General features: G+C 48.1%; 1 protein-coding gene across 1 annotated transcript; it reads right to left on the reverse strand.

Moving 5' to 3' along the window:
- On the reverse strand, positions 1-27669 carry GCKR (glucokinase regulator). The gene is made up of 20 exons (XM_040426919.1): positions 27600-27669; positions 21487-21567; positions 21228-21383; positions 19402-19470; positions 19234-19302; positions 18540-18613; positions 18356-18422; positions 17623-17676; positions 16988-17082; positions 16550-16655; positions 16097-16212; positions 15832-15930; positions 9509-9606; positions 5551-5627; positions 4740-4836; positions 4491-4588; positions 4061-4144; positions 2010-2159; positions 1797-1925; positions 1-275 (listed from the first exon to the last, which is right to left on the reverse strand). The coding sequence occupies exons 2-20, from the start codon at positions 21544-21546 to the stop codon at positions 108-110; spliced, it is 1866 nt and encodes a 621-aa protein (XP_040282853.1). The 5' UTR covers positions 21547-21567; positions 27600-27669; the 3' UTR covers positions 1-107.
- Between the last annotated feature and the right edge of the window lie 51 nt (positions 27670-27720).

The raw sequence follows: 27720 nt of genomic DNA on the forward strand, positions 1-27720 counted from the left end.
GTTTACAATTTCAGTTTTAATAAAGATACAAAAATCTGGAAATATACAGAATTATTCCGGAGACGTCCTGTCCACCCCGGGAAGGATCAGCGCTGAATCTTGGATGCCTATCGGCTGCGTCCTTCTGACTCTGTGCTCTCCGCCACTCGTTTCCTTCCCGGAACATTGAGAGAAGATTCAATGGCCGCCCGGATACTCTCGGATGACTCGAGACGTGTCCTGGCCTCCGCCACCGGGCAGTTGCGCAGCAAACTCACAATGGCTGCCGGCAGCACCTGCACAGAGGAGTGAACATGTGACTGCTGCTGCCTTCCAGCAACCAATCGTAATTGAGAACTCAATTTGCACTCACAGCTGAAATCACAATTCTGCTGTCTATTCCCTTCTCCCATTGAGATAACCATGAGGCCAAGGCTGAGCATGTATGTTTATGGTGGAGGCGGCAGAACACATTCACCCAGCAGCCTCCGGTGTATGGCAGCTTCACGCTCCGTCTGATGTCCGCCATCCTTAGTAACCACTCATTCTATATAGTGCCATATGCCAGCCTGCTGGTGCCACCCAGGAGGATCTCCAGACTGGTGGTGAAGGGTTTTGGTGCCTTCTTTCCAGCTGCTGTTAATAATCTATCTCCTAAGATTTTTGGCACAGGAAGACTGCTGAGAGTTCCCTGCTGTGAGAGGAGGAGGAGGAGGAGGAGGTCTGGGCACAGAGGCTGGCATTGGGATTTGGATTCTGCATTCTGCAAGTGGCACTGTTATGGAGGTACTATCATTGTCACAATTACGAGGCGCTAAGGTTTATTGTGGTTGACTGGCACCGCTGTAAGATACTGCAGCAGGTAGATACTGTTGTGGGGAACTGTTGCTCTAACTGTTTTGGGTTTACTGATGTTTATGTGGTATCTTGGCTGGCACTGTTATGTATGCTTGGCACAGTTCATTGGTACTGTGGCTGATACTGCTATGGGGCTACTGGGGCTGACACTGCTGTAGGGTACTGTGGCTGGCTGGAAGTGCTGTACAGTACTTTGATAGTGCTATGAGGGTACTGTGACTGGATCTAATGTAAGCTACTGCTGCAGACTGGAACTGCTATACAGTACTCTTTCTGATACTGCTATGCGGGTACTGGTACTGGCACTGGCATACAGTACTCTGTCTTATACTGCTATGCAGGTACGGGGGCTGGCACTGCTGTAAAGTATCCTGTCTGATACTGCTATGCGGGTACTGGGACTGGCACTGCTGTACAGTATCCTGTCTGATACTACTATGCGGGTACTGGGACTGGCACTGCTGTACAGTATCCTGTCTGATACTGCTATGCGGGTACTGGGACTGGCACTGCTGTATAGTATCCTGTCTGATACTGCTATGATGGTACGGAGGCTGGCACTGCTGTACAGTATCCTGTCTGATACTGCTATGCGGGTACTGGGACTGGCACTGCTGTATAGTATCCTGTCTGATACTGCTATGATGGTACGGAGGCTGGCACTGCTGTATAGTATCCTGTCTGATACTGCTATGCGGGTATGGGGGCTGGCACTGCTGTACAGTATCCTGTCTGATACTGCTATGCGGGTACTGGGACTGGCACTGCTGTATAGTATCCTGTCTGATACTGCTATGCGGGTACTGGGACTGGCACTGCTGTATAGTATCCTGTCTGATACTGCTATGATGGTACGGAGGCTGGCACTGTTGTAGCGTACTGCGGATGGCTAGTATGTTTTCCACTGTTACGGTGGACGGCTCCAGTAATGGCCCCAGTTTGTGGCCCAGGACTCTCACCATGTCCCTGGACGTTGCGGCTCTGATGTGCTGTGACATCTCTGTGTTCCTCATCTGCTCGGTCTGTTCCCCGTAGATAGACTGAAGCAGGGTCTCTGTGCAGCGGGTCTGGGGGTGCCCGCTCAGCCGCTGTATGGTAATGGGGTACACATATATTATACAGAGTGTTAGGTGCAGGTATCTCCGCTGTGTTGTCACCTCCGAAGGCCTCACCTGCAGCACCGACACCGCCCTTTGGAAGTGCTTGGAATTGCAGATTCCGAAATCCACAATATAGTTTCGGTAAACCTTCCCTTTAAGAACGTGAGCTCCGCTGGTCACCGTGTCCAGGATCCACTTACTGCTCAGCTCCCGCTGGAACTTCTGACAAGAGTAAGGGAGAACAGCCTGCTTACTGACAACAGTAATGGAGGGCAGCTTACTTACTGACAACAGTAATGGAGAACAGCCTGCTTACTGACCAGAGCCTGGAAGAACAGCCTGCTTATTGACTACAGTCTGGAAGAACAGCCTGGTTACTGACTAGAGTGAGGGAGAACAGCCTACCTTCTGACAAGAGTAAGGGAGAACAGCCTACCTACTGACAAGAGTAAGGGAGAACAGCCTACCTACTGACAAGAGTAAGGGAGAACAGCCTACCTACTGACAAGAGTAAGGGAGAACAGCCTACCTACTGACAAGAGTAAGGGAGAACAGCCTACCTACTGACAAGAGTAAGGGAGAACAGCCTACCTACTGACAAGAGTAAGGGAGAACAGCCTACCTACTGACAAGAGTAAGGGAGAACAGCCTACCTACTGACAAGAGTAAGGGAGAACAGCCTACCTACTGACAAGAGTAAGGGAGAACAGCCTACCTACTGACAAGAGTAAGGGAGAACAGCCTACCTACTGACAAGAGTAAGGGAGAACAGCCTACCTACTGACAAGAGTAAGGGAGAACAGCCTACCTACTGACAAGAGTAAGGGAGAACAGCCTACCTACTGACAAGAGTAAGGGAGAAAAGCCTACCTACTGACAAGAGTAAGGGAGAAAAGCCCACCCACTGACAAGAGTAAGGGATAACAGCCTACCTACTGACAAGAGTAAGGGAGAACAGCCTACCTACTGACAAGAGTAAGGGAGAACAGCCTACCTACTGACAAGAGTAAGGGAGAACAGCCTACCTACTGACAAGAGTATGGGAGAAGAGCCTACCTACTGACAAGAGTAAGGGAGAACAGCCTACCTTCTGACAAGAGTAAGGGAGAACAGCCTACCTACTGACAAGAGTAAGGGAGAACAGCCTACCTACTGACAAGAGTAAGGGAGAACAGCCTACCTACTGACAAGAGTAAGGGAGAACAGCCTGCTTACTGACAACAGTAATGGAGGGCAGCTTACTTACTGACAAGAGTAATGGAGAACAGCCTGCTTACTGACCAGAGCCCGGGAGAACAGCCTGCTTACTGACCAGAGCCTGGGAGAACAGCCTGCTTACTGTCAAGAGTAAGGGAGAACAGCCTACCTACTGACAAGAGTAAGGGAGAACAGCCTACCTACTGACAAGAGAAATGGAGAACAGCCTACCTACTGACAAGAGTAAGGGAGAACAGCCTACCTACTGACAAGAGTAAGGGAGAACAGCCTACCTACTGACAAGAGTAAGGGAGAACAGCCTTTCTACTGACAAGAGTAAGGGAGAACAGCCTTTCTACTGACAAGAGTAAGGGAGAACAGCCTTTCTACTGACAAGAGTAAGGGAGAACAGCCTACCTACTGACAAGAGTAAGGGAGAACAGCCTACCTACTGACAAGAGTAAGGGAGAACAGCCTACCTACTGACAAGATCTTGGGAACACAGACTACCTACTGACAAGAGTAAGGAAGAACAGGATACCTACTGACAAGAGTAAGGGAGAACAGCCTACCTACTGACAAGAGTAAGGGAGAACAGCCTACCTACTGACAAGAGTAAGGGAGAACAGACTACCTACTGACAAGATCTTGGGAAAACAGCCTACCTACTGACAAGAGTAAGGGAGAACAGCCTACCTACTGACAAGATCTTGGGAACACAGACTACCTTCTGACAAGATCTTGGGAACAGACTACTGTACCTACTGACATGGACATGCAGTATAACGAGGAGCGCAGCCTATATTCTGACGTGCTTTTAATATGTTCACCTTCCTCAGGGTCTAGAACTTTCTTCACCAAACACTCCACCCAGTTGGTCTCCTCCTATCTCTTTTAGTACAGACAGTGGACTTGGAGGACTATACCTGGATGAAGGCTCCCTCATACTCCAGGAAGAGGATGGGCCACGTGATGACGAGGGGGTTCGGAATCATCTTCTTGGTTGAGTTCTATAAGTGAAGATACATAATGACATCACTGACCCTGTATCTGGGGGCTGGGCTGTGACAACCTCTCAATCGTTTTGAAGATATTTTTGATAACACAGAATACAGTATAATCTGTGGGCGGAGTCACATTGTAAAATGGCTGCAGAGGTGAAAATCATGGACCAGCTAAGTAACAGGAAGTAATAGGAGTCTGCAGTACAGGGCGTGATATGGTTAATGATGCTGAACATGTGGAGGGAGGGTTTAAACCTAAGGTCACCCAACTCAACATGGTCATCATATCTGGCACTGGGTCACCTGGTACTGACCAGTAATAATGTAGGTGGCACATCCGTGGCATACTGACCGGCAGGTACTGTCCTGCGGTGGTGTGGCATATGGCATGGATGTTTGATGTCTTCTCCTTCACTAATTCCACCAGTTTCTCCACCTCAGTGACTTCATCTGAAAACAGAAAGAGAACTTAGCATGTTCACGGGAAATAGCGCCATACAGAGCTGGGCATAATGTGGGTCTGAGACCCCCAGCAAACCAATCCCCACCACATCCTGTGAGCTCCTGGGTCAAGAGCTGGAGAGCGGGGATCTTCACTCACCATCCATAGTGAACAGGAAGACAATGGTGTCTGTCTCCGACACTGACGGGAGGACGCTCTTCACAAAATCTTCATGTGAGATGGTGAATTGTGGGCCCTGGAATGAACGAGAAGGTCACTGACTACGAGAGGTACAACGTGGGGGCTGATGGTCCCTGGTTAGTGTCAGTCAGGAGGATCTCATTAGCAGATAGCTACAAGGTGTTGTCTGCCAACGCTCTGAGGATGACCACAGGCGGCAGCAGGCTGGCTGTCACTGGCTGTGGCTACCCGCCAACACTTCCACAGGCTTAGGCCTCTTTCACACGGCCGTTTTTTTTTTTTCCCGTTTATGGGCAGTTTTTTGCGTTCTACATACGGAACCATTCATTTCAATGGTTCCGCAAAAGAAAAGGAATGTACTCCGTATGCATTCCGCTTCCGTATTTCCATTTTTCCGTTCCGTTGAAAGATAGAACATGTCCTATTATTGCCTGCAAATCACGTTCCGTGGCTCCATTCAAGTCAATGAGTCTGCAGAAAAAAAACGGAACACATACGGAAATGCATCCATATGTCTTCCGTAGCCGTTCCGTTTTTGCGGAACCATCTATTGAAAATGTTATGCCCAGCCCAATTTTTTCTATGTAATTACTGTATATGCCATACGGAAAAACGGAACAGAAACATAAACACAACGGAAACAAAAAACGGATCCGTGAAAGAGGCCTTAAGGGGAACTCCCAGGAGATCTCCAGTGTGTAAACATCTGCCTATCACGAGGAGGTCCTCAGGGTCTCATCGGCAGGTCTTCCATATCTAATTCACTCACCAGCGATGTCAGCTCCCCCTCCTGGTTCTCCAGAGTGTGGTATCCTCCATTAATGAAGCCCCGCACATCTCGCCAGTCTAGGAAGAGGAAGAAGGAGGGTCAATAATCCCCTACATGAATACCCTACACCACCACTGGGTGCAGTACAGATACCCTACACCACCACTGGGTGCAGTACATATAACCTACACCACCACTGGGGGCAATACAGATACCCTACACCCCCACTGGGGCAGTACAGATACCCTACACCACCACTGGGGGCAGTAAAGATAGACTACACAACCGCCACCGGGGGCAGTACATATAACCTACACCACCACTGGGGGCAGTACATATAACCTACACCACCACTGGGGGCAGTACATATAACCTACACCACCACTGGGGGCAGTACAGATACCCTACACCACCACTGGGGGCAGTACAGATAGACTACACAACCGCCACCGGGGGCAGTACATATAAACTACACCACCACTGGGGGCAGTACATATAACCTACACCACCACTGGGGGCAGTACATATAACCTACACCACCACTGGGGGCAGTACAGATACCCTACACCACCACTGGGGGCAGTACATATAACCTACACCACCACTGGGGGCAGTACAGATACTCTACACCACCACCGGGTGCAGTACAGATACCCTACGCCACCACTGGGGTCAGTACATATAACCTACACCACCACTGGGGGCAGTACAGATACCCTACACCACCACTGGGGGCAGTACAGATACCCTACACCACCACTGGGGGCAGTACAGATAGACTACACAACCGCCACCGGGGGCAGTACATATAACCTACACCACTACTGGGGGAAGTACATATAACCTACACCACCACCGGGTGCAGTACAGATACCCTACACCACCACTGGGGGCAGTACATATAACCTACACCACCACTGGGGGCAGTACAGATACCCTACACCACCACTGGGGGCAGTTCAGATACCCTACACCACCACTGGGGCAGTACAGATAGACTACACAACCACCACCGGGGGCAGTACATATAACCTACACCACTACTGGGGGCAGTACATATAACCTACACCACCACTGGGGGCAGTACAGATACCCTACACCCCCACTGGGGCAGTACAGATACCCTACACCCCCACTGGGGCAGTACAGATACCCTACACCACCACTGGGGGCAGTACAGATAGACTACACAACCGCCACCGGGGGCAGTACATATAACCTACACCACCACTTGGGCCGTACAGATACTCTACACCACCACCGGGTGCAGTACAGATACCCTACACCACCACTGGGGGCAGTACATATAACCTACACCACCACTGGGGGCAATACAGATACCCTACACCCCCACTGGGGCAGTACAGATACCCTACACCACCACTGGGGGCAGTACAGATAGACTACACAACCGCCACCGGGGGCAGTACATATAACCTACACCACCACTGGGGGCAGTACATATAACCTACACCACCACTGGGGGCAGTACATATAACCTACACCACCACTGGGGGCAGTACAGATAGACTACACAACCGCCACCGGGGGCAGTACATATAACCTACACGACCACTGGGGGCAGTACATATAACCTACACCACCACTGGGGGCAGTACATATAACCTACACCACCACTGGGGGCAGTACAGATACCCTACACCACCACTGGGGGCAGTACATATAACCTACACCACCACTGGGGGCAGTACAGATACCCTACACCACCACTGGGGGCAGTTCAGATACCCTACACCACCACTGGGGCAGTACAGATAGACTACACAACCGCCACCGGGGGCAGTACATATAACCTACGCCACTACTGGGGGCAGTACATATAACCTACACCACCACTGGGGGCAGTACAGATACCCTACACCCCCACTGGGGCAGTACAGATACCCTACACCCCCACTGGGGGCAGTACAGATAGACTACACAACTGCCACCGGGGGCAGTACATATAACCTACACCACTACTGGGGGAAGTACATATAACCTACACCACCACTGGGGGCAGAACAGATACCCTACACCCCCACTGCGGCAGTACAGATACCCTACACCACCACTGGGGGCAGTACAGATAGACTACACAACCGCCACCGGGGGCAGTACATATAACCTACACCACCACTGGGGGCAGTACAGATACTCTACACCACCACCGGGTGCAGTACAGATACCCTACACCACCACTGGGGGCAGTACATATAACCTACACCACCACTGGGGGCAGTACAGATACCCTACACCACCACTGGGGGCAGTTCAGATACCCTACACCACCACTGGGGCAGTACAGATAGACTACACAACCGCCACCGGGGGCAGTACATATAACCTACACCACTACTGGGGGCAGTACATATAACCTACACCACCACTGGGGGCAGTACAGATACCCTACACCACCACTGGGGGCAGTACAGATACCCTACACCCCCACTGGGGCAGTACAGATACCCTACACCACCACTGGGGGCAGTACAGATAGACTACACAACCGCCACCGGGGGCAGTACATATCACCTAAACCACCACTGGGGGCAGTACAGATACTCTATACCACCACCGGGTGCAGTACAGATACCCTACACCACCACTGGGGGCAGTACATATAACCTACACCACCACTGGGGGCAGTACATATAACCTACACCACCACTGGGGGCAGTACAGATAGACTACACAACCGCCACCGGGGGCAGTACATATAACCTACACCACTACTGGGGGCAGTACATATAACCTACACCACCACTGGGGGCAGTACAGATACCCTACACCCCCACTGGGGCAGTACAGATACCCTACACCCCCACTGGGGCAGTACAGATACCCTACACCACCACTGGGGGCAGTACAGATAGACTACACAACCGCCACCGGGGGCAGTACATATCACCTAAACCACCACTGGGGGCAGTACAGATACTCTATACCACCACCGGGTGCAGTACAGATACCCTACACCACCACTGGGGGCAGTACAGATACCCTACACCACCACTGGGGGCAGTACAGATAGACTACACAACCGCCACCGGGGGCAGTACATATAACCTACACCACTACTGGGGGCAGTACATATAACCTACACCACCACTGGGGGCAGTACAGATACCCTACACCACCACTGGGGGCAGTACAGATAGACTACACAACCGCCACCGGGGGCAGTACATATAACCTACACCACTACTGGGGGCAGTACATATAACCTACACCACCACTGGGTGCAGTACAGATACTCTACACCACAACCGGGTGCAGTACAGATACCCTACACAACCACCACCAGGGGCAGTACAGATACCCTAAACCATCACTGGGGGCAGTAAAGATACCCTACACAACCACCGGGTGACGTACAGATACCCTACACCACCACTGGGGGTAGTACAGATACCCTACACCACCACTGGGGGTAGTACAAATACCCTACACAACCACCACTGGGGGTAGTACAGATACCCTACACCACCACTGGGGGTAGTACAAATACCCTACACAACCACCACTGGGGGTAGTACAGATACCCTACACCACCACCGGATGACGTACAGATACCCTACACCACCACTGGGGGTAGTACAGATACCCTACACCACCACTGGGGTAGTACAGATACCCTACACCACCACCGGATGACGTACAGATACCCTACACCACCACTGGGGGTAGTACAGATACCCTACACCACCACTGGGGTAGTACAGATACCCTACACCACCACTGGGGGCCGTACAAGATAGAAATTCTGAGGGGTAAGAGCCACAGATTACCTGCCACGTTGTTTGTGGGTCTCTGGGGCTCTAACCGTGACAGACACAAGGTAACCATGACCGATGTGCAGTGTGAGTGGTCGTCACGTGTGCTGTCCGTGTAATGTGTAGCAGTGCACCGTGTGTACACCGTATTACATGTTGTGATCCCAGCCCCCCCATCTCACCTGCATTATAGGAGGGAGCACATTCCACGGCGTCCATGATCCCCACCAGTCCCAGCGTCCCCCAGCCCAGGAGGTACAGGTGCCCCTTCTTCTGGAGACTGAAACAGGACATAGTCAGTAGTGAGGGTCAGTGGGGTCACCAGCCCAGAGACACAGGGGCTACACATCACTCTGGTCAGCTCTCTGCTTGCTGTCACCGAATGGAGTCTACATTGTTCGGCTGCTGATCTGATAACCTGTCCTGTTCACTTCAGGTATCAGAGTATCACATGAGGTTATCATTATATGGAGGAAATCATGGGCATTCACATTCACTGACAGCAAGCAGAAAGAGTGAAAACAGTGAATGATTTAGGCACAAGAACTGGCACAACTTTACTGACCAATAGTGTTGGGCGAGCATGCTCGGCCGAACACCATTTTGACTCGAGCATTGCGATGCTCCGCACATCGCTGTGTATGGCCGAATACCGCGTGTGCTCGAAGCGCGGTGCTCGAGTCTCCTCCCCGCTATGCAGCCAATAATCAACAAAAAAAAAGAAAAAGTGAAGTAAATGTCCCCCAGAGGTCTTGTATGACCTTATGGGGGACGAAAAGTGTAAAATAAAAAATAAAAAAATAAAGTGTTAAAAAAACAAAATAAAAAAAGGTTTCACATGTAAAAAAAAAAATTCCCCAAGTAAGGAATAAAAAAAAATGATAAAAATAGAAAAAATAAAATAAAATAGACATATTTGGTATTGCCGCGTCAGTGATGGTCGGCTCTATAAATATATCACATAATCGACCCAGTTCAATAAACACCATAAAAAATAAAAATAAATAACTGTCAAAAAAAGCAATTTTTGTCACCTTACATCACAAAAAGTGCAACACCAAGTGATCAAAAAGGCGTATGTCCCACAAAATGGTATCAATAAAACCGTCACCTCATCCCGAAAAAAATGAGCCCCTACATAAGAAAATCTCTAAAAAAATTAAAAAACTATAGCTCTCAGAACATGGACACATTAAAACATAATTTTTTTGTTTCAAAAATGGTATTATTGTGTAAAACTTTAATAAATAAGAAAAAGTATACATATTAGGTATCGCCGCATCCGTAACAATCTGCTCTATAAAAATGTCACTTGACCGAACCCCTCAGGTGAACGCTGTAAAAATAAATAAATAAAAACTGCTAAAACAACCAATTTTTTGGTCACCTTGCCCCATAAAGTGTTATAATGAATGATCAAAAAATCATATGTACCCAAAAATATTAGCAATTAAACTGGCACCTTATCCCCTAGTTTCCAAAATGGGGTCACTTCTTGGGAGTTTCTACTGTAAGGGTGCATCAGGGGGGCTTCAAATGGGACATGGCATCTAAAAACCACGTGGCGTTCCTTTTCTTCTGCGCCCTGCCGTGTGCCCATACAGCAGTTTACGACCACATGTGGGGTGTTTCTGTAAACCGCAGAATCTGGGTAATAAATATTGAGTTTTGTTTGGCTGTTAACCATCGATGTTTTTTAAAAAAATTGGATTAAAATGGAAAATCTGCCCAAAAAGTGAAATTTAAAAAAAATTTGATCTCCATTTTCCTTTAATTCTTGTGGAACGCCTAAAGGGTTAACAAAGTTTTTAAAATCGGTTTTGAATACCTTGAGGGGTGTAGTTTCTACAATGGGGTCATTTATGGGGGTATCCACTATGTAGGCCCCACAAAGTGACCTCAGACCTGAACTGGTCCTTATAAAGTGGGTTTTGGCAATTTTCTTAAAAATTTGAAGAATTGCTTCTAAACTTCTAAGCCTTCTAACGTCCTAAAACAATAAAATGACATTTCCAAAATGATGCCAACATAAAGTAGACATATGGGGAATGTTAAGTAATAAATATTTTATGAGATATCACTTTCTGTTTTAAAAGCAGAGAAATTGAAATTTAGAAAATTGCGAATTTTTCAAATTTCTGGTAAATTTGGGATTTTTTTTATAAATAAAGGTGAAATATATTGACTCAAATTTATGACTATCATGAAGTACAATGTGTCACGAGAAAGCAATCTCTGAATGACTTGGATAAGTAAAGGCGTTCCAAAGTTATTACCACATAAAGTGAGATATGTCAGTTTTGCAAAATTAGGCCTGGTCAGGAAGGGGGCAAATGGCCCAGATGGGAAGTGGTTAATTTATTTGCACATACACTTACAAAACCTGCGCTACTGTACGTGTGCCATTCTTGTAAGCATATATTAGTGTTTCACGAGGTGGATGATGATGATAAGACACAGTTGCCAATAAGTCGACCGCAATTAGTGTCTCAAGAGGTTGATGATGAGGATGAGACACAGTTGTCAATAAGTGAGGTCAACAGGTCAACAAGTCAGGATGATGAGCAGAGTGAGGAAGTGGAAGAGGAGGTGGTGGACGATGAAGTCACTGACCCAACCTGGGAAGGTTGCAAGCCGAGCGAGGACAGCAGTACAGAGGGGGAGAGATCTGCAGCACCGCAACAGGCTGGAAGATGCAGTAGGGTGGCAAAAAGGGAGAAGGCGGACCACACCAAACAGGCCCGTAACTGTTCCCTGGAGCACCTCTTGCGGCAATCTCCCTTGCCATGGGCTAGGTGTTCCGCAGTTTGGTGCTTTTTTGAGGACAATAAAAGAATTGTCATTTGCAACCTGTGCCGTACAAAAAAGGAGCAGGGGATGGACACTAGCAACCTCACCACCACCAGCATGATGTAAGAAACATTCATGTAATGTCCCCAAGTTTCATTACTCTGTTTAAACTGTGTTAAAATTCAATGTATGTGCGTTTCTGTATTACTCTTCACAGCACCCTAATAGGTGGGCCGAACTCCTGGGTACACAATCAGTGTCTGTGGGTCACACCACCGCCTCCTCCTCCCCTGTGTTATGTGCGGGCCAATTCCCTGTCCAAGACGCAGGCCCGGATGCCTCTCGCCCTGCACCTGGACCTTCGCAGCACCATCAGCGACCACATCCACATCCAGCGCAGCGTACAGATGTCCATATCCCAGCGCAAATACCCACCCATCCACCCACAGGCCATAGCACTAAATGCGCAGCTTTCAAAATTATTGGCCCTGGAAATGTTGCAATTTAGGCTTGTTGGACACTGAGGCCTTCCGCAGCCTGATGTCGGTGGCCATCCCTCGTTACTCAGTCCCAAGCCGCCACTATTTTTCCCGGTGTGCCATCCTTGCCTTACACCAGCATGTGTCCCAGAACATCACCCGTGCCCTGACCAACGCAGTTATTGGGAAGGTCTACTTATCGACTGACACATGGACAAGTGCTTTCGGCCAGGGACGCTACATTTTCCTGACTGCACACTGGGTGAATGTTGTGGAGGCCGGGGGCGAGTCATACCCTGGGATGGCACAGGTGCTACCCACGCCAAGGATTGTGGGCCCTAATTCCATCAGGGTTTCCGCCACCACCTACATTATTGGCTTCAACCCCCACTTCTTCTCCTCCGCTGCCTCCTCCTCCAGTTCCACCTCCAGCAGCAGTCAGCCATCAGACGCTAGCTGGAAGCAGTGTAGCACTGCAGTGGGGAAGCATCAACAGGCCGCGCTTAAACTGATCTGCTTAGGGGACAAACAGCACACCGCCGCAGAGCTGTGGCAGGGGATAAGGGACCGGACTGAGCTGTGGCTCTCGCCACTCAACCTACAACCACAAGCTCACACACATCCCATGCCTAGCCCACGTGTTCAACCTAGTGGTTCAGTGGTTTCTCAAAACCTGCCCCAATTTGCCTGAGCTACTAGTGAAGGTGCGCCACGTCTGTGCCCATTTCCAAAAGTCACCTACAGCTGCCGCCGGTCTGGCAACACTGCAGCAGCGCTTGAAATTGCCAGCTCACCAACTGTTGTGCGACGTGAGCAAGCGCTGGAACTCGACGTTCCACATGTTGGACAGGCTTTGTGAGCAGCAGAGGGCAGTAGTGGAATACCAGCTGCAAAATGGTCGTCGTCTTTCCAGTCAGCTTCCGCTCTTCACAAGCGAGGAGTGGGCATGGATGTCTGACCTCTGTGAGGTTTTACGCAACTTTGAGGAATCAACACAGATGGTGAGCGGCGATAACGCTATTATCAGTGTAACCATCCCACTGCTGTGTCTACTCAAACGCTCGCTGCTCGCAATTAAGGTGGATGCTTTGCATGTGGAAGAGGTGGAAATGGGGGAAGAAGACATTACACCCTCAGTTCGTCTTCTCTGCGTGAATTGAATGATGAGGAGGAGGAGATGGAGGAGCAGGAGATTGTTGCCTCCGCTACAGAGGATAGTACCCACAGCAGGTTTATTCCATCTGTTCAGCGTGGATGGGTAGAAGAGGAGGAAGAGGATGAGGAGATTGAGAGTCCTCCTCCTGATGAGGACAGTGAAGTCTTGCCTGTTGGTACTCTGGCACACATGGCTGACTTCATGCTAGCCTGCCTTTCCCGTGACCCGCGCATTTGACGTATTTTGGACAACACGGATTACTGGTTGATCACCCTTCTCGACCCCCGCTACAAAGAGAACTTCTCATCTCTCATTCCTGTGGTGGAGAGGACGAGTAAAATGGTGCAATACCAGAAGGTCCTTGTGGAAAAATTGCTCCAAATATTTCCAGCTGACAACGCTGGCGGCAGAGTCCATAGTTCCTTGGGCAACCGAGGAGGGGAGACGAGGGGAACACACAGCAGTTCCAACAGAGGCAGGGCAACACTCTCCAAAGCCTGGGACAGTTTCATGACACCCCGCCAGCACCCTCACCCTGAAGCGCGGCCTAGTGGTACAAGGAGGGAAAAGTTTTGGAAGATAATGAAGTAGTACATAGCAGACCGTGTCAGCGTCCTCAATGATCCCTCAGTGCCTTACAACTACTGGTTGTCCAAGCTGGACACGTGGCACGAACTGGCGCTCTACGCCTTGGAGGTGTTGGCCTGCCTCGCCACCAGCGTTTTGTCTGAGCGGGTATTTACTGCTGCTGATAAGCGCATCCGACTGTTAACTGAAAATGCTGACAGGTTGACTCTTATAAAAATGAACAAGGCCTGGATTGACCCTGACTTCTCCACTCCACCCGAGGAAAGCGGCTGAACATGAAGGCACTTTACATGTGTTGTTTATAATGTACTAAATACTCTGTATTCCCATGCACCCTTCCACCACTAAAAAGGGTACATGGTTCAATCTCTCTTTTCTCGTCCTCCTCCTCCTCCATCATATCAACATGCTTATTAGGCTGCCCTTGCTCCTAAGGTTTTAGATGGTCAGATCAGCAGCAGGCCCTTGCTCCAAATGTTTTTGAGGGTCACCAGCAGGCCATCAATCATAATTTTTCAGGGGTGTGTATGATGCCCTCATTTATGTGTAATAAAGGGGGTATTGGAGTGCCGGTTCCTTGTAATTTTTGGAAGCCCTTTCACTTAGTGAATAGGGTTTATGAGTGTAGGAGTCCCACTACCTGAACAATTGTACCACAATGTGAATGAGGCCCTCCATTATGTGATATACAGGTTGTATCGGAGTGCCTCCTCCTTGTAATTTGTGGCAGCACTTGTACTTTATATACAAGTAAATATACAGGAAAGAATGTTTCCTAACAATGTGTTTCCTCTAAAATGTTGGTGCATATTATTGTCAGTCTGGAAAAGTGGCGTACTACTCGGACACCATCGTTCCCAGCAGCGAACCAGACACCCTCCCCTCTTCAGAGCAGGGGGTGCCTGGTTTAATGCTCTGGTTTTCCCATTGACTTCCATTGTGCTCGGGTGCTCTGTAGAGCACCCAAGCATCCCAAAGTTTTCTACTCGAGCACCAGAGCACTTTGATGCTCGATCAACACTACTGACCAATAATGTGACTATTGGTGCCACCTGGTGGTCTGTGATATAACTACACAGGAACAGAGTTTATAATGCTCTGCTGCCACCTGGTGGTCTGTGCTATAACTACACAGGAACAGAGTTTATAGTGCTCTGCTGCCACCTGGTGGTCTGTGCTATAACTACAGCAGGAACAGAGTTTATGATGCTCTGCTGCCACCTGGTGGTCTGTGCTATAACTACACAGGAACAGCGTTTATAGTGCTCTGCTGCCACCTGGTGGTCTGTGCTATAACTACAGCAGGAACAGAGTTTATGATGCTCTGCTGCCACCTGGTGGTCTTTATTATAAATACAGAAGGTTCATAGTTTATGACTCCCTGCTGCCACCATCTATCGTTACACTAGTGGGCACTGGGACATCTCTTCTGCCATCTGGCTGTCACTTTTGATTACTGCACAAGTATTTTTACAATAAGGTGTCTCATTACCTTGTAGCTGATTGCTTGACAAGTGCAGCAATCTTCTTGCTTTGGGAGTAGGTCACCTTGTGTGCTCTCTCGTACGTCCTGAGAATTTCCAGCAGACACCTGCACATAGACAGAAGATGCTGTGGCGTTCTAGAAGGCTGGTAGACATTACTCTCTAATAGCTTGACATTTGGCTGTGTAAAGTGACATCACTTTGGGGCACAGTCACTTGTACCAATCCAGGAGGCCTCACTCACGATACAGAAAGAGCACTCCCCTCACTCACTTCTCTGTCACCTCTACTTTAGAGCTGGCCTTGTGCGACACCAGAAACAGGGTTTCCAGAAGGATCTTGGTTGCACTTCCACCCTTCATGCGCGAGGAACCACAGAGACCTTCAGGCTGAGACACAGAGAGAAGAAATTCATGAGTGTATGTTTTGAGACTGACAACATTTTATTTAGCTGGAGCCACTAAACACAGTGCTAGCATCATGAAATTTACTCTATTTACTCTATATTTCTAGACTTTATGGTGTCCAATATGGATTTTCTTGACGTAAAAGCCAAGGAGAGGCCAAGGAGAGAGTATTATAATAAGAGAACCACTGATGGCTTGCAGATATCAGGCTGTTATGTGGACCCTGGCATTGTGGACAGAATGTGGACTGCCACATCTGCATGGACAGACGTGAACCAGAAGACTGGGAGGTGAAAGTCTGTAGGTTGTGTGCACTTACCCCCACTGCCGGGTTCAGTATGAATGCCCTCTGGGAATCCTGGAGGTTCTGCATCTGCTCTGCCACCTGCCTGAATGTGGAGTTCCAGCCTTCAATCTTGTCATTCCTGGGTAGTAATATTACTGATGAGAACCAAAAAAAATCTTCTGCGGCCACTTGACTCTGGTCACTTCAGCCAAACTATGCCCATTCACTTTACCCAACTCAACCTTGGTCACAAACCCACCTAAGAGTGGTTTCACCCAACCCTGCTCACGTCACCTAATTGACCCTGGCCACTGCAACCATGTGACCCAGCCACCTCACCCTGGCCACTTCAATCACATAATCCTGGTCACTTCACCGCTTGATAATGGCCAGTGCACCCACTTGACTCTGGTCACTTCATCCCCTTGAGACTAGTCACTTCGCCCACCTGATTCTTGTCATTTCACCCACCTGGCCATGGAGACTGGATTAAACCCTACAAGGACTGGCAGGAACACATCCAGGTTCTTCATGCAAAAGTCCAGCTGACCTGCGATGAACGGAGCCTGTAGAGATACAGACATGACTAAGAAGTGATCATCAAGAGCTCACATCAGGTCACCAGATAATGAGAACTACCACCTCAAAGCAGCTATTAGGTGGACTCCAGGAGAATGGAAGACTCCTGTTTTTGGACTCTTCTGTCAGCCATAGTGGACACGTAGGGTGTACGATTGGTCTCAACATCATGGGGTAGCTGGTGATAGCCAGAGGCCAAGTGCGCTGGTTGTCAGGGGGTAACAACAAGCTGCAATGCTTTGGCCAGGGTACTTAGATACAGAAGTGGGGTAGTAAACTGAACTTTTACTCTGAGTGAAGGGAAAAACCAGCTCAACATTACATCTATAAACCGCTCACTCAAGAGTTGGGTTCAACATTAACCATGACCAAACCTATTCAACATCGCTGAGCATCCAGTAAACAGAGGGAATGTTGGGAGGAGCACCCCCATAATTCCTAGAATTCATCGCTCAGGTCTGGATCTGGATCTGGTCAGAGATGTAATTCATCATTAAACGTGAGGATGGAGATGGCTGAATACTCACAGACAGACTGCAGGAGATCCCGATAAACACGACCTTCTTCTTTCCTTCACACACCTGGAAACACATGAATGTTCGGAGGATGAGATGGAAGCAACAACGGGGGGCAAGCGGGATGTAAACCAGAAAACTGAGCAAGACCAAGGGTCAAGAGGATGCAGAGGTAGAGGAAAGGACATGAGGACAATGGGTGATGATATGAGGTAGCGCGCAGGATGAGGATGGAGTAAGACCTGAAGTCATTTATAACAAGCCTCACTGCTCTGGTATTTGATGTTTCTTCCCCTTATGTATGATGTGATATAATGCACAGGGTGACAGACTGATCGCGTGTGTCACGTGGATGCTGTTTCCACGTGTCTCACACTTATGACCACTATTAGTGTTTCATTATGATTAAATATTGCAGTTTGTGGCCACTAGATGTCAGTCCAAAAAGCAACTCAAAGACCCACCTAATCTTACAGCCTGCTGCAAAAACACAAGATTATCACATTTTTCACCAGTAGTGAAACAGTTAATAATGCTTCTGTACTGTCCAAGCCAAGACGGGCAGCATTGACAGTGACCGTGGTAGGTAATCTACTGCCAACTGCAGGTGACCCAAGTCTCAATGACCAATGATCTGCATGTCCACCTTAAACACCCTAGCTGCAGGTCGGTGATGGTCCATGAATACCCTGCACATTATACATGATACCCAGCTGCTGGATTTGGCAGCCTGGTGGTCACTTACTCTCTGCAGTTCCTCCTGTCCATGGGCAGGGTTGTCCTCAGGTGCTTCCTGCGCTGTCACAACAGATCTGCAGATACAATAAGTTACTGAAAAGTCTCACCTCTGCCAGAACAAACAATGAATTCCACGTCAGCGCGTCCTTCCTATCTGATAGGACTGGAAATCGATGTATAACTGCACCCACCTGTCCCCTCCTGCTATTATGTAGGTATAACACGGGATCTGGTGGAGTCCTTTCATCAGGCGGTTGAAGGAATTCTGCAGAATCAGATAAAAGGAGTCATCTGAGACCAGAAGACAGTAAAGAATGAAGAATAAGAGGATATTGGGGGGGCTCACTGGTCAGTGTTCCACCATATATCTGACCAGGGACAATGTCTGTATCTTGTCTTCTATATGTATGTGCCCTATGCTCCTGTATTTTCTCCAAAACTCCTAAATATAATTGACTCAATGATCTTCACCATCATGTATGGTACTTGAGATTTGAGGTTGCGTGTCTCCATTGAGAACAGAGACCCATAAGAATCCCTCCAGAACTTGCCACCACCAGGGTAAGCCATAGAGGAAACCTGTATGGGACCGTGGTGCTCAGATGGAAACTGGAAGCTCTGTCAGTGCTGGAAATACCAGTACATTACTGGTACATGGCCAAAGACAATGTTGCTAAATGAGACATCCACCTCTACTGTTTGGTGTTGGCAATGGGAGCAGGTGGGGAAGTGTCATGGGGGGCACCAGCAAGCATCTCTAAATGCAGGCAGAGAACTGAGCTGATTCCCCGGGGAAGAATGGCATGGCTACCAGTGTGCATGACTAGATATGAAGAGCCATGGTGTCCACCACATGTGATGGTGAATGAGAAGACAGGGACTCACCGCTAGCAGTAACGCCAACCGCCCAGACGTGCCGCATCCACTAAGAACTATGAGGCCGTCTTCTGGATTCTGCAAGATGTAGGACAGGAGACTTATCAGACCCTATCACTTCCCTTGGGACAGCAGTATATACTATGTACAAGACATCTTCTATCCAGCCATTATTACCTCTATGATCTGCTGCACCTTCTTAGCAATGTCTGCCACTGTCTTCAGGATGGACTCGCTGTATAGTCTCTGGGGAACACAGGGTTAATGTCAATCTTCCAATATGGTAAATATGTGGTAGCCGCAGTAGATTATTAGATCAACTTATCTCTATAAGAGTAAAATCTTTCCGACTAACTAAAACAATTATCTTATGCTTCTAACAGAAGCAAGGCACATATTTATCTTGTGTGTCTCCTGGTTTTCTTATCTCCTGTGTCATTACTCAGAAGAAATACATTTCCCAATGTTACCTCTCCCTATCCTATCTCCTCTCTACTTTGTCATTCATCATCACCTTTGTGAAATTCTCTTGGGCTTCACCTTACCCTGTTTCTTCTCTCTCAACTCTGTTTCTTCACCCCTGGTGCTCCACTTGCATGCTCTCCCATCCCTGACCTCCTGGTTCTTTTCTCGTCCCCCATCATCTTGTCCATTCCATCTTTCATGCCCTTGGTACTCCCTTTTACCTCATCCTTTAGTTCTTCTCTCTTCCCTCACCCACTAGAACTCCCCATCTCTTATGTGAATAGTGCTGTCTCTATCTCACCCTGGTTCTCCTCTTATTCCTAATCCTCTTGGCCTCCCCATCTGTTGTCCATGGTTCTCTCTCAGCCTCAGCCCCTGATTTTCTTCTCATCCCTTTGAAACCCTCGTCTCTCATGCCCATGTTTATTTCTCTCGGCTTCAGCCCCTGATTCTCCTCTCATCCCTCTCTTTGACCCCCTATCTCCCATGACCATGGTTCTCTCTCTCTAAAGGCCTCATCCCCTGATTCTCATCTCATGACCATGATTCACTCTCAGCCTCATGCCCTGATTTTCCTCTCATCCCTTTGGTCCCCCTATCTCTCATGACAATGGTTTCCTTTATAAAGGTCTTGTCCTCTTATTCTCCTCTCATCCCATTGGTCCCCCCCCATCTCTCATGGCCATAGATCTCTCTTTAAGACCTCATCCCATGATTCCCCTCTCATCCTTCATCCCTTTGGTCCTTACATCTTTAATTACCATGCTTCTCTCTCTAAAGGCCTCATCCCCTGATTCTCCTCATCCCTTTGGTATCTGCATTTCTCATGACCATGCTTCTCTACCTAAGGCTTCTACCCTGATTCTTCTCTCATCCCTTTGGTTTCTTCATCTCTCATGACCACGCTTCTCTCTCTAAGGCCTCATCCTCTGATTCTCCTCTCATCTCTCATCCCATTGGTCTTTCCATCTCTCATGATCTTGCTTCTCTCTCTAAAGTCCTCCTCCCCTGATTCTTCTCTAATTCCTTTCGTCCCCTCATCTATCATGGCAATTGTTCTCTCTCTAAAGCCTCATCCCCTGATTCTTCTTTAATCCTGCATCCCTTTGGTCTGTCCATGTCTCATAACCATGCTTCTCTCTCTAAGGCCTCCTCACCTGATTCTTCTCTCATCCGTTAGGTACCTCCATCTCTCATGACCATGGTTCTCTCTTTAAAGGCCTTATCCCTCCAATTTTCATCTCATTTCTTTGGACCCCCCATCTCTCATGACCATGGTTCTGTCTCCTCATTCCGTGATTCTCCTCTCTTTGGTCCCAGCATCTCCCATGACCATGGTTCTTTCTCTAAGGCCTCCTACCCTGACTCTTCTCTCATCCCTTTGGTCCCCCGATCTCTCATGACAATGGTTCTCTCTCTCTCTAAGGCCTTATCCCCTGATTCTTCTTTCATCTTTTATCCCTTTGGTCTCCCATCTATTATGTCCCTTAGTTCCCTCTCTTGGCCTCATCTCATGCTTTTACTTTCCCAGTATCCACCTGGTAGTTAATGATGGTTTCATCTTCCTCCTGGAAGATCTCAGCATCGCAGTCTCGGAGGAACTGGACCAGTGTGCTTGGGTCAGCTTTGTCCATTTCTCTGGTAATAGGATTGGACTTTTCACTGATGGGCAGAGATTCCTCGTAGCCAGCCAGCTAGATAGAAATATGACCAGGAGACATGTCATCTATGAGCTCCTCCCTCCTTGCAGATTTCTTTATAGCACATGATATACATTTTTCCAGCTCATATATTTACCTCCCATTTCCCAGGGTCTGGAGTGTCAATGATGTGCCTGTATTTGCGGGTCCCTCTCATGGCTGTGATTTGATGGGGTCTCTGTAAAAATTACCCAAGCAACAGGGTTACAGAAAATCTGGAGCTTAGAAGATTCTTTACTAATAATGATTATAGTCTGAACCAAATCATGTCCCCCCCCTTCCCCACCAGAAATCCTTAATTATCAGGGAAAACAATTTCCAAAATGAAGAAACAGAACTGTCTCCAACCCCAGCTGTTCACAGCCACTATTGTCCTAACATCCCCCTTCCCCAAGAACCGGTTACAGCATCCCAGAGCAGACTGTCCTCTCCTGAAGCCTCCATCATCCCTCATTGTTTGTATTATATCACTATACAGAGCTACCTATGGGAAACTAGAAGAAGCAGACAAGATATCAGAAGAAGGAAAATTCTGTCCAAATGAGTCAATTATGTAAGGTATCCACTGTGCCAGGTAGTGGGGACATGGTCTCCTAATATGGTCCATGGAGTGTGGAGTGGTATTTGCACTCGCAAGACAAAATAACTCTCAGCAATTTAGGATATTAACCCTTACTCCAAGAAAACATGTACTTCACAAATCCAGGATATTACCCTTCACGTTCCATTCAGATGAACATGTACCCCAGTAATCCAGGATATTACTCTTCCTCTAAAAGAACACGTACCTCGGTAATCCAAGATATCACCCCTTCCTCCAAGAGAACAAGCACCCCAGTAATCCTGGATATCACCCCTTCCTCCAACGAAACATGTACCCCAGTAATCCAGGATATCATCCCTTCCTCCAAGAGAACATGCACCCCAGTAATCCATGATATCACCCCTCCCTCCAAGAGAACATGCACCCCAGTAATCCAGGATATCATCCCTTCCTCCAAGAGAACATGTACCCCAGTAATCCAGGATGTCATCCCTTCCTCCAAGAGAACATGCACCCCAGTAATCCTGGATATCACCCCTTCCTCCAACGAAACATGTACCCCAGTAATCCAGGATATCATCCCTTCCTCCAAGAGAACATGCACCCCAGTAATCCAGGATATCACCCCTTCCTCCAAGAGAACATGTACCCCAGTAATCCAGGATATCATCCCTTCCTCCAAGAGAACATGTACCCCAGTAATCCAGGATATCACCCCTTCCTCCAAGAGAACATGCACCCCAGTAATCCAGGATGTCATCCCTTCCTCCAAGAGAACATGCACCCCAGTAATCCAGGATGTCATCCCTTCCTCCAAGAGAACATGTACCCAGTAATCCAGGATCCATCCTTTCTCCAAGAGAACATGTACCCCTGTAATCCAGGATATCACCCCTTCCACCAAGAGAACATGCACCCATTAATCCAGAATATTACCCCTTCCTCCAAGACAACATGTACCCCAGTAATCCAGGAGGATGTCATCCCTTCCTCCATGAGAACATATACCCAGTAATCCAGGATATCACCTCTTCCTACAAGAGAACATGTACCCCAGTAATCCAGGATATCACCCCTTCCTCCATGTGAACATGCACCCAGTAATCCAGGATCCATCCTTTCTCCAAGAGTACATGTGCCCCAATAATCCAGGATGTCACCCCTTCCTCCAAGAGAACATGTACCCCAGTAATCCAGAATATCACCTCTTCCTCTAAGAGAACATACACCCAGTAATCCAGGATATCACCCCTTCCTCTAAGGCTCCATTCAGACATCCGCAGTGCATTGCGGATCCGCAATACACCCGGCCGGCACCCCCATAGAAATGCCTATTATTGTACGCAATTGCTGCGGAAGATCGGGGCCACGCTCCGTAAAAGCGAATGCACCCAGTAATCCAGGATATCACCCCTTCCTCCAAGAGAACATGTACCCCAGTAATCCATGATATCACCCCTTCCTCCAAGAGAACATGTACCCTATTTATCCAGGATATTACCCCTACCTCCAAGAGAACATGTAATCCAGGATCCATCCTTTCTCCAAGAGAACATGTCCACCAATAATCCAGGATGCCACCCCCTACTCCAAGAGAACATACTCCCCAGTAATCTAGGATATCACGCCTTGCTCTAAGAAAACATGTACCTCAGTAATCCAAGATATCACCCCTACCTCCAAGAGAACATGTAATCCAGGATCCATCCTTTCTCCAAGAGAACATGTCCACCAATAATCCAGGATGCCACCCCCTACTCCAAGAGAACATGTACCCCAGTAATCCAAGATATCACCCCTTCCTCCAAGAGAACATGCACCCAGTAATACAGGATCCATCCTTTCTCCAAAAGAATATGCACCCAGTAATCCAGGATGTCACCCCTTTCTCCTAGAGAACATACACCCCATTAATCCAGGATATAATTCCTACCTCCAAGAGAACATGCACCCATTAATCCATGATCCATCCTTTCTCCAAGAGTACATGCACCCAGTAATCCAGGATATCACCCCTTCCTCCTAGAGAACATACACCCAGTAATCCAGGAGTTTACCCCTTCCACCAAGAGAATATGCACCCAGTAATCCAGGATGTCACCCCTTCTACCAGGAGAACATACAACCAGTAATCCAGGATGTTACCCCTTCCACCAAGAGAATATGCACCCAGTAATCCAGGATGTTACCCCTTCCTCCTAGAGAACATACACCCAGTAATCCAGGATATTACCCCTTTCTCCTAGAGAACATGCACCCAGTAATCCAGGATATTACCCCTTTCTCCTAGAGAAAATGCACCCCAGTAATCCAGGATATTACCCTTTTCTCCTAGAAAACATGCACCCCAGTAATCCAGGATGTCACCCCTTTCTCCTAGAGAACATGCACCCCAGTAATCCAGGATATCAGCCCTTTCTCCTAGAGAACATGCACCCAGTAATCCAGGATATCACCCCTTTCTCCTAGAGAACATGCACCCAGTAATCCAGGATATCACCCCTTTCTCCTAGAGAACATGCACCCAGTAATCCAGGATCCATCCTTTCTCCAAAAGAACATGCACCCAGTAATCCAGGATGTCACCCCTTTCTCCTAGAGAACATACACCCCATTAATCCAGGATATAATTCCTACCTCCAAGAGAACATGCACCCATTAATCCATCCATCCTTTCTCCAAGAGTACATGCACCCAGTAATCCAGGATATCACCCCTTCCACCAGGAGAACATACAACCAGTAATCCAGGATATCACCCCTTCCTCCTAGAGAACATACACCCAGTAATCCAGGATGTTACCCCTTCCACCAAGAGAATATGCACCCAGTAATCCAGGATGTCACCCCTTCTACCAGGAGAACATACAACAAGTAATCCAGGATGTTACCCCTTCCACCAAGAGAATATGCACCCAGTAATCCAGGATGTTACCCCTTCCTCCTAGAGAACATACACCCAGTAATCCAGGATGTTACCCCTTCCTCCTAGAGAACATACACCCAGTAATCCAGGATATTACCCCTTTCTCCTAGAGAACATGCACCCCAGTAATCCAGGATATTACCCTTTTCTCCTAGAGAACATGCACCCCAGTAATCCATGATGTCACCCCTTTCTCCTAGAGAACATGCACCCCTGTAATCCAGGATATCACCCCTTTCTCCTAGAGAACATGCACCCAGTAATCCAGGATATCACCCCTTTCTCCTAGAGAACATGCACCCAGTAATCCAGGATATCAGACCTTTCTCCTAGAGAACATGCACCCAGTAATCCAGGATATCACCCCTTTCACCAAGAGAACATGCACCCAGTAATCCAGGATCCATCCTTTCTCCAAAAGAACATGCACCCAGTAATCCAGGATGTCACCCCTTTCTCCTAGAGAACATACACCCCATTAATCCAGGATATAATTCCTACCTCCAAGAGAACATGCACCCATTAATCCATGATCCATCCTTTCTGCAAGAGTACATGCACCCAGTAATCCAGGATATCACCCCTTCCACCAGGAGAACATACAACCAGTAATCCAGGATATCACCCCTTCCTCCTAGAGAACATACACCCAGTAATCCAGGATATCACCCCTTCCACCAGGAGAACATACAACCAGTAATCCAGGATATCACCCCTTCCTCCTAGAGAACATACACCCAGTAATCCAGGATGTTACCCCTTCCACCAAGAGAATATGCACCCAGTAATCCAGGATGTCACCCCTTCTACCAGGAGAACATACAACCAGTAATCCAGGATGTTACCCCTTCCACCAAGAGAATATGCACCCAGTAATCCAGGATGTTACCCCTTCCTTCTAGAGAACATACACCCAGTAATCCAGGATATTACCCCTTTCTCCTAGAGAAAATGCACCCCAGTAATCCAGGATATTACCCTTTTCTCCTAGAGAACATGCACCCCAGTAATCCAGGATGTCACCCCTTTCTCCTAGAGAACATGCACCCCTGTAATCCAGGATATCAGCCCTTTCTCCTAGAGAACATGCACCCAGTAATCCAGGATATCACCCCTTTCTCCTAGAGAACATGCACCCAGTAATCCAGGATATCACCCCTTTCTCCTAGAGAACATGCACCCAGTAATCCAGGATATCACCCCTTCCACTAAGAGAACATGCACCCAGTAATCCAGGATCCATCCTTTCTCCAAAAGAACATGCACCCAGTAATCCAGGATGTCACCCCTTTCTCCTAGAGAACATACACCCCATTAATCCAGGATATAATTCCTACCTCCAAGAGAACATGCACCCATTAATCCATGATCCATCCTTTCTCCAAGAGTACATGCACCCAGTAATCCAGGATATCACCCCTTCCACCAGGAGAACATACAACCAGTAATCCAGGATATCACCCCTTCCTCCTAGAGAACATACACCCAGTAATCCAGGATGTTACCCCTTCCACCAAGAGAATATGCACCCAGTAATCCAGGATGTCACCCCTTCTACCAGGAGAACATACAACCAGTAATCCAGGATGTTACCCCTTCCACCAAGAGAATATGCACCCAGTAATCCAGGATGTCACCCCTTCTACCAGGAGAACATACAACCAGTAATCCAGGATGTTACCCCTTCCACCAAGAGAATATGCATCCAGTAATCCAGGATGTTACCACTTCCTCCTAGAGAAAATGCACCCCAGTAATCCAGGATATTACCCTTTTCTCCTAGAGAACATGCACCCCAGTAATCCAGGATGTCACCCCTTTCTCCTAGAGAACATGCACCCAGTAATCCAGGATATCAGCCCTTTCTCCTAGAGAACATGCACCCAGTAATCCAGGATATCACCCCTTCCACCAAGAGAACATACACCCCATTAATCCAGGATATAATTCCTACCTCCAAGAGATCATGCACCCATTAATCCATGATCCATCCTTTCTCCAAGAGTACATGGACCCAGTAATCCAGGATATCACCCCTTCCACCAGGAGAACATACAACCAGTAATCCAGGGTATCACCCCTTCCACCAAGAGAACATGCACCCAGTAATCCAGGATCCATCCTTTCTCCAAAAGAACATGCACCCAGTAATCCAGGATGTCACCCCTTTCTCCTAGAGAACATACACCCCATTAATCCAGGATATAATTCCTACCTCCAAGAGAACATGCACCCATTAATCCATGATCCATCCTTTCTCCAAGAGTACATGCACCCAGTAATCCAGGATGTCACCCCTTCCACCAGGAGAACATACAACCAGTAATCCAGGATATCACCCCTTCCTCCTAGAGAACATACACCCAGTAATCCAGGAGTTTACCCCTTCCACCAAGAGAATATGCACCCAGTAATCCAGGATGTCACCCCTTCTACCAGGAGAACATACAACCAGTAATCCAGGATGTTACCCCTTCCACCAAGAGAATATGCACCCAGTAATCCAGGATGTTACCCCTTCCTCCTAGAGAACATGCACCCAGTAATTCAGGATATCACCCCTTACACCAAGAGAACATGCACCCAGTAATCCAGGATATTACCTCTTTCTCCTAGAGAACATGCACCCAGTAATCCAGGTTATCACCCTTCCACCAAGAGAACACACACTCAGTCATTAATTCATTCATATAGCTGCCCCTGGAGTCCGGTGGAGTCCTGCCTGTCGAGGAGATACTCACACAAGGTGCTGCCCGTCCTTTGCTCTGTCAGGTCTCAGTCTCGGCTGAAGTCCCACAAAGTCTTGTTTTTCTCTTCTTATCAGATCAGCATTTTAATGATTAAACTTTTTGGTTAAACTTC

The sequence above is a fragment of the Bufo bufo genome, chromosome 4 (genome assembly GCF_905171765.1).
Source record: "Bufo bufo chromosome 4, aBufBuf1.1, whole genome shotgun sequence".
NCBI classification, from domain to species: domain Eukaryota; kingdom Metazoa; phylum Chordata; class Amphibia; order Anura; family Bufonidae; genus Bufo; species Bufo bufo.